Here is a 13,031-nt window from a genome sequence, read left to right on the forward strand (position 1 = left end):
TATTTCAATAGGGATTTTTTTTTAGAACACTAACTTTATCACAAATCAATACCTCTGGGGGTACTGATCCAGAAGTTTCCTAGTCTTCTGGATTGGTTCAAACTTACCGAATATCGAAAGTATTAGTCTAATTTCAAAATTATAAGCCAAATCTTAAAAATTTTTAATGATTGATTTATTATCCACAGAAACCTTCAAATTAAAAATACAAATTTAATTATTTTTATAAAATGCAAATTTAAATTAAGAGTCATTTTGCATTGGGGGGGGGGGGGGGAAGTAAATGAACAATGAATGAAAGAGAGGATGAAAAATAGTGCTTTATCGCGTTTGAGGAATAGATTGCGGTTAATTTTTGATAACTCCTAAAACGGACTTCCCGGTCGAACTTCTATTTAACTAACTTCCATTTTGCGATTTTTTTCCAAATAACGAAGTGAATTTTTTATTTAACGAACTTTTCTTTGAAATCCACTCTCCTTATTTCCAAAAATATTTCAGAACATTTCAAATTTGTTAACGAACTTTATGGGGTGAAATAAACTTGAATTGATTTTCGAAGTCACTTCACTTTTAGAGAAAGCAGTCAAATCCTTTTCCCTTTTTGTTCGCAAGACAGACTCAGACAAAACTAACGGATTTTTCAGTAGCAATTAAACTTAACGCATGTGGTAATGTATGTTTAAAATTATTGTTATATGCAGCTATAATTTTATACATAGATTTAGCTTTTTTTTTATTTGAAAATGTATGCAGCATGATAGTGTAACATTGGATAAAGTTTTGCTATATTCTTGGTTTCCATGCAGATTCCTTTTAGGGATAAGATTTATAAAATGAATAGTAGATACTAGTTTACGAGATAAAGGTGTATCAATTGCTATGTTAATTATACCTAGTGTTTATGAATTTAAAACCAGTTTTTGTGATGTTAAAGTATTTCAAAAAGTGATTTTCTATTTAACGAATTTTCCACATAACGAACTTATTATCGGGATTTTGAGAGGTGGGAGTGTAATATAAGAATGAACCTGAAGTAACAATGTGGTATTTCATGTTATGGTACATGTAAGTTCAGCGAGAAAGTAGTTGGATGATAACAGGCAGCTTGCTACCGCTTATTAATCTGTTTTATCGACACAGACTGTTGGATGGGGGAATTTTCGGTAGTTTATCTCATGCTTATATCATCTCCCTTATTGCTGCAACATATCTAACGGAAATAACTGTAATCGAACAAGTAATATTAAAAAAAAAAGTTTTAAAGGCAATTCCTACTTAGGGCAACAAAGAAATTTTTTATTTTAGTTACTTTTTATTAAATAATTACATTTTTTTCTTCAATCTTATTAATTCAATATTAATTAATTAAATTTAATGAATAAATTAATGTTTGAAAAAACTGTATTAACATCAAGTGCTATCCACTACAAATTAAAAAAAATGTATTTTAACTTGAATGGATGAATAAAAAAGTATTTTATGAACGATTAATTGGGTATAATATAAAAAAAATCACAACTACTTCCACTTAGTAGGAATAACATTTACCATGACGCAATGCTAAATTCTATGCCACTATCCACATAAATGCCACTATTCACATAAATCAATTATTAATCAAAAATCGAATATCAATTACTTTTCTTTATAATGCAATAAAATCTGGCTAGCAGCTATTTAAACGATCAAACACTTCATTTGTTTATTTGTGGCTTGAAGTTAGGCTCGCAGAAAATGTCGTTCATGGGTTAAATTTAGTAGGAATAACACAACCTGTGACGTAGGCTATATTATACCCAATTGGAATAAGATATAGGGAGAGTGTGAACTAATAGTAGGAATTGGAGAAAAAAAAAGGCACGTTGCAACAGACAACTCTAAAAGTATAAATTGGGTGACGTGGTCCACACGTGATGTCCTTCATTGAATTTATCTGACACCGCGAATATAATATAATTAAATAATTGAATGCGCCCAACAAACTATTTTTTGGTTCAAATAGAGCTATAACTTATAGATTATCACTGATGTTATTTTTAAACTATGCGAAAAACTGAATCGCTTATAGCGAAATTTAAAACAATGACTAACGGTCAACCCATCAGAAAATTCATTTCGTTTTTTGCTCATATATTATTCGTTTTTTGCTTCATTTCGTTTTTTGCTCTATTTAATGAATGAATTAATATTTGAATAAAACTGTATTAACATCAAGAGTGATTTACTACAAGTTAAAAAAAAATGTATCTGAACATGAATGGATGAATAAAAATTATTTAATTAATGGTTGAAAATGTGAACAAGATAATAGGGAGAGTGTGAACTAATAGAAGGAATTGAAATACATTTTTTTTTCTTTCAATTCCCACCTGGATAATGTAATGACCTAGGTCATACAGGCACCTGAAGGGCAGATTTGTTGGCTTGTTCCTTCAGGGGCACCATATTAGGTGGACCAACGTTGCTCCCACAGTAAGGACAGATAGTACAGAGAAGGAAAGAACATCCATGCCTTGCCCGGGATTAGAACCCAGAACCTTTCTGATGCAAGGGCAGTTCCCTAACCTCTACACAGGTCGGTTGGCGGAAGAAAAAAAATAATAAATAAAAAATATAGGATTCAGAAAATTTTTACTTGACTTTTTCTTTCAGGACCGAGGGGAATATATATTTTTCTCGACAGAAAGAAATATTCGCCTATACTTTCGCCAAAATACAATTCCTTTATCCGAATTTACGATTTTAGGGCATTTAGATAGGTGGCGAATGCTTAGTGCGAGCCCTGATAGATTAAAGATAATGTATTTATATTTATTCAAGATTGTTACTAAGGAAATGCATTTATATTTATATAATTTAGTATTTAATTTTTTTCATGTGGATTTTAGTTTAAATAGTTTAATGAATACATTTAAAATATTAAATATATGATGGATGATTGATTGGATCGAAATACGAAAAAGATTTCCAAAATAATATTACTGGTAAAAAATTTTTTTTTTTAACTCTTGATAACCCTTCTACTTTTCCAGAGAACACCGGGAATTACTGCCTTACTTACCTTTAGAAAGTATATATATATATATATATATATATATATATATATATATATATATATATATATATATATATATATATATATATATATAAAAACCGTGATTGAACAGCCAACCCAATTCTGTGCTTACGACCACTAATGTTCAAGTCCCTGTAATTTTGAACCAATCCAGAAGACAAGGAAACTCCTGAATCAGTACCCTCAGAGGTATGATTTGATATGAGAGCATGGAGAACTTTGTGATTTGACAGATTTAACGTGCATCGGTCACCATTTACTACAAAGGGAATCTTCGTCCGACGGGACCTACAACTACGATTGAACCTACGACCTCTTAGACATGAGTCCAGTGTCCTACCAACTAGGCTATCCCGGCCTCAAGTATATTATTTTAAAGGAAACCATAGTTCATGGTTTAATATACAGGTTGTAAATTACAGCCATTTTCAGTTTCATTAAATCTCAAGATCTAAGGGGCATAGGAAGGTTTATACTTAATCATTTTGAAGAAAATTTTTCATTTGATGTATGTGGTGCTCCCAAATCACGAGCTTTACTATAAAATTTCAGAAACCTTGTCATAAATGAAGTTAAAAAAATGTATAGATTATTAGGGATCACAAAGTAATATTCAAAGATAAGGGAAGCAAACACCGTAATTAAATCTGTTGAATCGCTAGCGTGGAAGGTAGGACAAAAATATCCAAAACCATTTTGATTACCTGCGGAAATCTGGAAGTCTTTCTTACAATCAACTTTAAATTCTTTTGTTTCCTCTGACAATCAAGGTCCAGCAGAATGTTCACAGAAGTGATTCATCGGATTTCAGTAGCAATTTCAATTTTTTCCTCCTCGTTCATAGTTTTTTTTCACTTCATTTTTAACAAGGATTCGAAAAAGTTACATTAAGGGTGGACATTATAGAACATCCTGCACAACTAGACTATAGTTCAAGAGATTGAAAATATATATAAATCACGATAGTACTCATTTTTATTTTTAAATTTCAATAAACATTAGTAAATTTATTTGAATATTTCATTTAGGCAATTTTTATTTTTATTTTGTCCCTGAGATTACGAATTATCGCAAATTTAGCGAATAATATTTTCGGTCTCTATAAATTCGTTAAATCGGGGTATGAAAATTAAGAAATATTTTCCGGGAAATTAAAAATTTTGCCAGAGCCATCAAGCAATTTTCTTTGCCTTACAGGGATGAGATTAGCCAAAAAGCAAAAAAGCTGAATTTCCACGATAGTAAATTTTACGCAAGCGTAACCCTTTAATAATAACAGTTTAAGGTAATAAATAATGTGTTGACATACAATTGTGTACTAATCTATCATTATATAAATGATTACATTGATACTTAACATTTAGTGAAAATAAAAATTACCATCTGAAAAAATAAATCTGGAAATTATATTTTTCCCCAGTTCACATAAGAGACAATTATTACTTGAAAAACTACCTGGTTTAGCAAATTAAAACTACTGAGAATATACATTAATATTTCATTTCTTTTAATAAATACTGTAATGTGATTTATAGCAAATATATCAGTAATAATCAGTAATCTTTTTCCCCAAAAACAAATTAAATTAAATCTCTTTTTAAGTGATTGCTTTTGTTCGCTGTATCTTTTATGTTTTCAACATTTAGTCGTTAGTCCATCTTCAAACATCTTGTGACAAATCCTATTTTTTCTTCTTTGCAAGCACAGAATGTAAGTTTTGAATATATTCCCTTCCAGTTTCTCTGATGTTGTAACATATACTAATAATCGTCCTTAGAAAAATAGTCACCTTTATAGTAACTAATTTAAAAAAAATGTACTTCTTACAAGAATTGTGATAGTTGATCTTAAAATTGCGTGAATATAAATAACAATTATGGATTTTGAAATCACATGAATATGAAACTAGATATATGATTTTGAAAATGAGAAAATACATACAGGGATATAGAATTTTTAAAACGTGTAAATACAAATCACGATTCATAATTTTTAGATCGCGTAAATACGAATCATGATGCGTAATTTTTAGATTGCATAAATAAGAATTATGATGCATAATTTTTAGAATGCGTGAATGCGAATGCGTGAATGCCTTATTTTAAAATCACGTATAAATACGAAAATCAATGTTTGATATTATAAACCGCATGAGCAAATCAAGACATTGAATTTTAAACTTGCGAGAATCGCTACATAGGTTTTTAAAAAGGTGCAAATACGAATCACAATATCGTATTCAAATATTAATTCAATTTTCAAATATTAATTCATTAAATAAATTTAATAATTTTAGTTTTATGTGAGAGAAAAAATTGTAATTATTTAATCAAAAATAACATATTTTAAAGATAACATCAGTGATAATTTCTAACTTATAGCTGTATATGAACAAAAAAATAGTCATCAGCATAATGATAAAAGTTTGGGTTGTCATCAGCATAATATTAGTAAGTTTGCGTTGTCATCAGCATAATATTAATAAGTTTGGGTTGTCGTCAGCATAATATTAATAAGTTTGGGTTGTCATCAGCATAATATTAATAAGTCTGGGTTGTCATCAGCATAAAAATTTTTTTGGGTTGTCATCAGCATAATATTAAAAGTTTGGGTTGTCATCAGCATAATATTAGTAAGTTTGGGTTGTCATCCGCATAAAATTAAGTTTGGGTTGTCATCAGCATATTAATAAGTTTGGGCTGTCATCAGCATAAAATTAATAAGTTTGGGTTGTCATCAGCATAAAATTATTTTTGGGTTGTCATCAGCATAATACTAAAAGTTTGGGTTGACTAAGGGCATTTACTAGGCAATAATTAAAAATAATAATAATAAAACAAAAGCAATTTTTTTATAAGTACGAAGCTGTTGCAAAAATATAATAAAAATGTAGAAACAATCTGTATATAATCAAAGTTAAATTCTGTTCAATCAACACAAGAACATTTTTGAAAATAAAAACACAAACAATTAAAACCCAGCACATTAACTTATATTAATTATAAGGAATATAAAAACCAATAAGACTGTAAAACTTAATTGAGCGATAATTATTTAAAAGAACATAACTTTAAAAAAAATTTAACACAATATCAAACTATCCTAAAAAGTATTTAGCAAACATACAAACAAATCTAATTAAAGTTAATCCATATTAAGTTAAATCTAATACAATAATTAATTAAAAAATAATGTTTTTAAACAACAAGCAAAAAATATATAAAATAAAAGACAAAAACATACTATTTTTAATATTTAATTATAAAATAAACAATAAAATTATCCTAAAAAATAAAACAAAGCTGCAAGAACAAAAAAGAAAGTTGTAACGTAAAGTAAAAATTGCAAAACTTAAATCTAAGTTTATATAATTAATAAGCGAACTAACTAAAAAATTTGGCGTCAAAAAATAGCATACTTTTCAGTTAATTTTGAGGATTCCCCTAAGTTTGCTTGTTTTTGAACATGTTGGTTAAACTATAAGTACACAAATAAAAAAAAGGTTAACTTTGTGCTGTATACACAAGTTTAACACCAGATGAAAAAAGCAAAATTCAGCCTGCTTATGTGGCTTTATATCTGTTCTTTTCATATTATTTTAGTTCATTTTTATACAAATGTAAACTACTTGTATCATACAAGTACTGATGATACAAGTTATCATCAGTATGGATGGTGTTTTCAGTAAAAATGTAAACAACAACAATCTCGAGCTCTTGACCTGCTCTATTTCCGGTTAGAAAGTATACAACCGCTTACTACAGCTTATTACTAGGTGATATTTTCAAGCAGATAATTTTGTTTTGAATGAAAGAAAGAAATTATATAATTTCTGAGCTCAAATTTCCTATACATAAGATATTAATGATATTAAGTAATTCCGGTGAGTTTGAAGCGGAAATTTCATTTTAGTTATTTAGATATATATTCTTAAAAAAGGTGACATGGTTGCTAGATTTTGAAAGAACTCGCCTTTTTCAGCAGTTCTGATTTGGCCTCTCTTTACTTGTTTATTACTGTTTGTTCCTGGAGTAAGCCATGCACCATCATACTTTAGTGTTAGTATATTGTTCGAACAGCGAGATAAAGTTCATTTTACTAATTATCATTCAGATTTAAATTTCGAAGTTGGTATATTGCTAACAAGGTAAGAAGTTTTTTTATAAAGATTATTTTGACAAATGACAATTTGATGATTTGAGAAATGACAATTCTTACGTCTTGAAATGACAAGTCTTCAAATGATGAGTCTTATATGATTTTACATTTAAACATTAATAATAAATTAGTTAACAAATACACATGTACAAGAAATACTACTGAAGATAATTTAAAAACACAATGATCACATTATGAGCTAAATGGCCTCAAAACACATCCAAAACCAGGAAGTTTAGGTAGTCAAAAGCTTCCCTAGAATTGAAAGCACCATCTATTTTCAAACACACTTTGAATAAAGGGTTTTGGGAGACTTTTCTCGTGAGATGAAAATGGCATAATGGTATAACTTTTAAGAAATCAGAAGAAAAAAAAGTTTTTCATTCCAAGGAAATTATTTCACATAAAATGATATAAAAACACTCACTTTAGCATCTTCAGCATGCTGATATTCAACAAAACCAAAACCTCTGTGTTCATTTGCTTTGCCAAGTTTTTTTGGCAATCTCACAATCTTCAGAGTACCAAACTCTCTGAAACAGAAAAACAAACAATGATATTGAAGCATTATAAAGCGATACAAGAGATATCAGGATGCGCAGCCAAAAAATAAGCACCCTTTAAGTACTTTTTAAGGACTCAAAAACTATTTTTTAAGCACTATATACATTAACAGAATACAAAATCATTTTCAAAGACTTTACATGATCATGATAAAATAACTAGTTTCTTACAAAGAACTCTTTTCTTGATTATATTAGCCACCATAAAAAGGATGAGATATTTTTTGTTTTGACTTCAGCGGGTGAATAATGAAGCCTGAAATGGAGAATATCTTGCAAAATGCAGCAGAGTTGCACATGAAAGAATATCATCGAACTCAGCTCAGTAAGACTGGTAAATTTTAATATTTTTTTCACCGTATGTTCAAAAATGATTCTGCTATTGTAAAATTTTGGGCTCAAATTGTATCCCAATTTAAAAACCCTTAAAAATCATTGTCCATTTTTATTTTGAATTTTAAAAAAGTATGCATTTAACGGTACTTACATTGAAAGTTATTTACAATACAAGAATGTTTCGCTCGGGGTCATATAGAAAACAATTTCACAGAGAAAAAACATTTTTCATAAAAAAAAAAATGAAGGTCTGTTAGAATAAATTTAGAGCGATGTTCGAATTTTTAGAATAATGTTCGAATTTCAACTTCTTGTAAAGTTTACCGAGGGAGCGCCTCGTCGTTTAATTTAAAAAAAAAATTTCTCTAAAAAGAAAGCTTGCTAAAACATAACGTAAGTGACCGGTTAGGCTTACTATACCACACTATCTCCCTAGCATATACTACCTAAGCATATATGCAGAATTAACCCGATATTTATCTTTTCTTACTGGGATACAAAAACATTTTAAGAGGAGGAAAGAAGAATCTTAGAACTTGCTTTTTTAAAAGCACTTTGTGAAGCTACTGTTTTTCTTAAAGTTGAATTTGTGCAGGTACCGCTAAATGGTAGTAAAATTGCCCATGACAGACTCCTGGTGTTCGCGGATAGTTAAAAAAGCAAAAAAGAAATAGATCCTACAAAGAATTATTTAAGATTTGCATTTTACACTTACAAGCAAAACATTTAAAGGTGGCAATTTTAGGGATGCGACAAAAATGGGGAAGTTCAAAAATTAGACATGAAACAACAAGTCAGGGTTGCCACTCAAATCTTGAAAAAAAATTCCTTCTGTTTTCCCTGTACATATTATACACAATATATGAAGACGAAACACACAATCACTGTGCTCTTGCGTGACCTATATTAGTAAATTGCTTTAAAAACTTAAAGAAATAAGGAACATCTGAACATACTTAAAACAAATAATGCTACAGTAAATAAAATAGTTTGCTATAGATGAAATATCATCCTTAAATATCCCATAGATTGCGCTTTGAGTGGTCACCACTTTTAAAAGACAAAAGTAAGAAATAAAATTTCCTTTTTTTTCCCTGTTTGTAAGGAAAAACTCAAATTTTCCGGAATTATTTTATTTGACTTTTAAATTCCCTGTATTTTCCAAGTCTTCCCTATTCTCACTGTGGAGCAGCAACCCTGCGAGTATGGATTGAATAGTAAATGTACAAAACAAATTATCTAAACTGAAACTCTTGCATTCACTTTAAAATATTGATAATGATGATGAATTAATAAAGAAAAACAAGATTTTCATCAAAATTTTTAAAAAAAAGTGAAAAAATAAAAAAAGTTAAATGAAATTTTTAAAAATTAAGAATGCAAATAGGCTCCTTAAAAAAATAATATTTACTTAATTATTGAACATTTTTTAAAGACTTTTGAATGAAATATTTTGATCTGTTAAAGAATTTGAGTTACCCACACCTTGCATATAGTATATGTAAACTGAGAAAGCATGCAACCTTACGAACACCTAGTGTCGGAATTGTCTTTTTATTGTCACGAAAATGTTTGTACTAAAAACCTTTTTTCAATAAAGCATAAATACTGCAATTTCAAACCTTTCACCCGAAAAGGATTAAAAATTATTTTTTTAAAAAAGTATTGCCACTTAGGTTCATAATGACGTCTTAGGTGACGTCACACTAGTGATAGGATGAAATTGTATTGTCCATTAAAATTTCCTCAAAAGGTGGATTTTAGTTGAGCATACAAGACGTTGTGAAAAGAAACCTTATAATTACCTAGATCTAAGATTATTTTTACCTTAAGACTAGCTTCATTCAAGGATTTTTTCACACTTGAAAACCCCAAGTCAACCTCGATTTAAGGGTTTTATACGGAAGATTGTTTTTCTCCAGGGTTTTGGATTAGGGTGATGTGTGTAGAATAGAGCAGATTGTCAAGGTTAGCGGGTTTACACGTAAACAACATTACAAATCTTTTTAAGTTCACATTGAAAGGTTTCTGCTGAGTGGAAATAAACCTTATTTTGCTATTTGGGAAGGCTGCTGTTTCATAATCGTTTTTAGAATTATTTTAGAAAACTTAAATATTAGACAGTGCTAATTCAAATTTAGGATTAAAAAAGGTTATCAGAGCTTATTTTTAAGGTTACATGTAAATGATATAAGAAAGGTTACTAAATGGATGAATTTGAGTGGCACATTTCAACATTTTTATCCAATAGATAAACTGATCCTTCATGACATTAAAGCCATGATTACTTTAATTGAACAGTGTAATCATTCTTCAGATACTGCAAATTTTTCTCCCTTTCATTTAAACAGTAATTTATTATAATATGCAGATTTTTATGAATTAATAGTTTTTACAAGACTTTTTTTTTGACAAATAACAATTAAAACAAAAATAATGAACAAATTATTTTGAATTAGCTCATTTAAAATCACAAGTAACAAATTAGCTTAAATAGAAAAAAAAATTCCTACAAAATTATAGTGCTATTAATTTCATAAAAAATTAATAAAGATTTAATGACAGAAACATGCAGGAAAATAATAAATTAAATATCAGTGACTTAAGAAATATGAAAAATAAAGCATACTTGAATAAAGCTCTAACTTCTCCAACAGATGCTTGAAATGGAACATTTCTCACAAGAATTTTAGAAGATGTTTGTTCCTTCACTTCATACTTTTTACGTTTTACAGCTTGAGTAGATCTAAAAAAACAGAACATATTTGTGAAACAAATCATATAATATTACTTATGACAATTTTAACTCTTATCAATAGTTTAACCCCTTGCCAATGTCGCCCGAATCCAGTTCGAGCAACTACTATGTGCAGTATTTGTAATGGCGTAACTGATTTAGGGCAGGAGAAAAATTTACTTTTCTATTTTGTGAAGCCCGGTATGTTTGTTTCTACTTTAGGATACTTAATTCACTATTTTCCAAATAGATGGCATTAGTGATCCTAGTTTTTCACCAATTACAACTTCAGTCAAGAGAAGGAAAATGTGGGTGTTGTCAGGTGTTGCCATACTTTAAAAGATATGTAAAATTTATGTATTGTTGTATTTTTATATTATATTATACCAGTTACATTACATTTAGCTTAAAAATCTAATTGAATAAGTTGTGTGTGTAATCTATTACTTTTTTATGCGTATGTAAAAATTATAAATACAGTAGTTATTGCATTAAAATTTTATTTTTGTAATAAAAATCATTTTCTAACTTTTATAATAATATAAAGAACAAAATTAAACAGTCAAAAAAAATTTCCATTTTTCTGAAATATATACTGTTAAGGGGTTAAGAAAACATCACATAGATAGAAAAAATATAGTAGCTTTAAAGAAAGAATATAAATTTCAGGACAACTGTGGCATAATGTACTAAATATTTTACATATAGGGAATTTTAGGGATTTTCGTTAACATCGAAATACAAAAACTTTATTACACTAACTCACAATAAATAGTCCATAATATTTTCTATTTATGATTGACATTAAATGAACTTGATATTGTAATGTTTTTTACTATATTAACTGAAAATTTTGAAGAATAATAAAGATGTAATTTAGGGATGGTTAAAAGATCTTTTAATTGATTTAAAAAGCGAATTCTGAATAAAAGTAAACTAAAAATTTTAGAACATAAATAAATAAATAAAAAATTAAAAGAGAAAAAAAAACTTTAAACTGATTACTATAAATGAGACACACTTCATTATGTATGAGTAATACCTATTAAAATATTCAATCAAGCAATAAATTGTGTAAAAATTCTGTCTCAAAAGGAATTTTTTTTAGGAAACCTTCACAATTTTAGGGAATTTTTTAAAATTAAAAAAAAAAAAAGAAAAAAAAAGAAGAAGAATTTTTATTAAAAAAGTAGACCAGGAGAAACAGGCAAAATCCAATAGTCTACTGGTAAATCCAGTAAAGTTGGAAGCTAAGCAACAGTATAATTAATACTTTAGTTTTTCATAAGTTTTTATTAATAATTGTGATCTTTTTAAGAGCTTCGGTAGATATTAAGTTCAAAAGCAGGAGAATCTCTGACACTTTCGTTTATTTCAAATCAGGGCTTGAAAAATCTCAAGTTTTTACATGATTACAAAATACTGGCTAAATAAAATTTTGAATCTTTTTTCAAATGCAGGTTAACAGAAAACACATGAATATCCTTATTAATAGTCTGCAATATGCTGTACTTATTAATAGGGCCCAGTGGCAGATAAATGTAAATGTTTTGGACCCCTATAACACGTCATACTGTTTAGAATAGAGTTTTGAAAAATTAACATACATGAAATTAAACATTCTTAAGATACATATAATTTAAAAAAAATTGAGATAGTAACCATTTGTAATCCTCAACACGTAAGATTTAAATAATTTTCAAAATCATAAGAGCTATTCAAAATAATTATATTTATAAAGGATGAAACTAGGCAAAATATAAAATTTTAATGAACTATTCAAAACTAACTTTGAGAACTTTTATTGTCTCTTTAGCATTGCTGAAGCATTTTTAGAGACATGAGCTAACCTAAAACTTTCTCACATTATTTTTCAGGAACACAATGATATGTAAACATTAAAAAATTACACATCTATATATTAATAGGCTAGCAATATTTTGTCTCGCTAAAAACTCCCAAACTACGCAACAGAATTAAACAAATAAGGTGTCGTTTTAAAGATATTGTTATGTAGATGTGCAATAAGGTCTTAAATTATGAAAATTTCCTTTAATTAATTAATAAAACTAATAATTTAGTTTCAACCAATGAGAATTCAGCAAATCATTTTTCGGGTGGTTCGCATAAGCATTGTTTCCGTAAGCATCGTTTGATT

The 13,031-nt window shown here is 28.3% G+C and overlaps 1 protein-coding gene across 5 annotated transcripts in view; it reads right to left on the reverse strand.

Moving 5' to 3' along the window:
• Window positions 1-13,031, reverse strand: part of LOC107438266 (putative RNA-binding protein 19) — a 91,024-nt gene that overhangs the window by 35,090 nt on the left and 42,903 nt on the right. For all 5 annotated transcript variants that reach the window (XM_087169510.1, XM_087169512.1, XM_087169509.1 and 2 more), the window contains 2 exons: window positions 10,766-10,882; window positions 7,665-7,770 (listed from right to left, as the gene is read on the reverse strand). In XM_087169510.1, coding sequence (XP_087025636.1) covers window positions 7,665-7,770; window positions 10,766-10,882 — 223 coding nt within the window. The remainder of the gene's footprint in view (window positions 1-7,664; window positions 7,771-10,765; window positions 10,883-13,031) is intronic.

Source organism: Parasteatoda tepidariorum, chromosome 8 (assembly GCF_982258835.1).
Source record: "Parasteatoda tepidariorum strain Cologne lab strain chromosome 8, Ptep-v5.0, whole genome shotgun sequence".
NCBI lineage: Eukaryota > Metazoa > Arthropoda > Arachnida > Araneae > Theridiidae > Parasteatoda > Parasteatoda tepidariorum.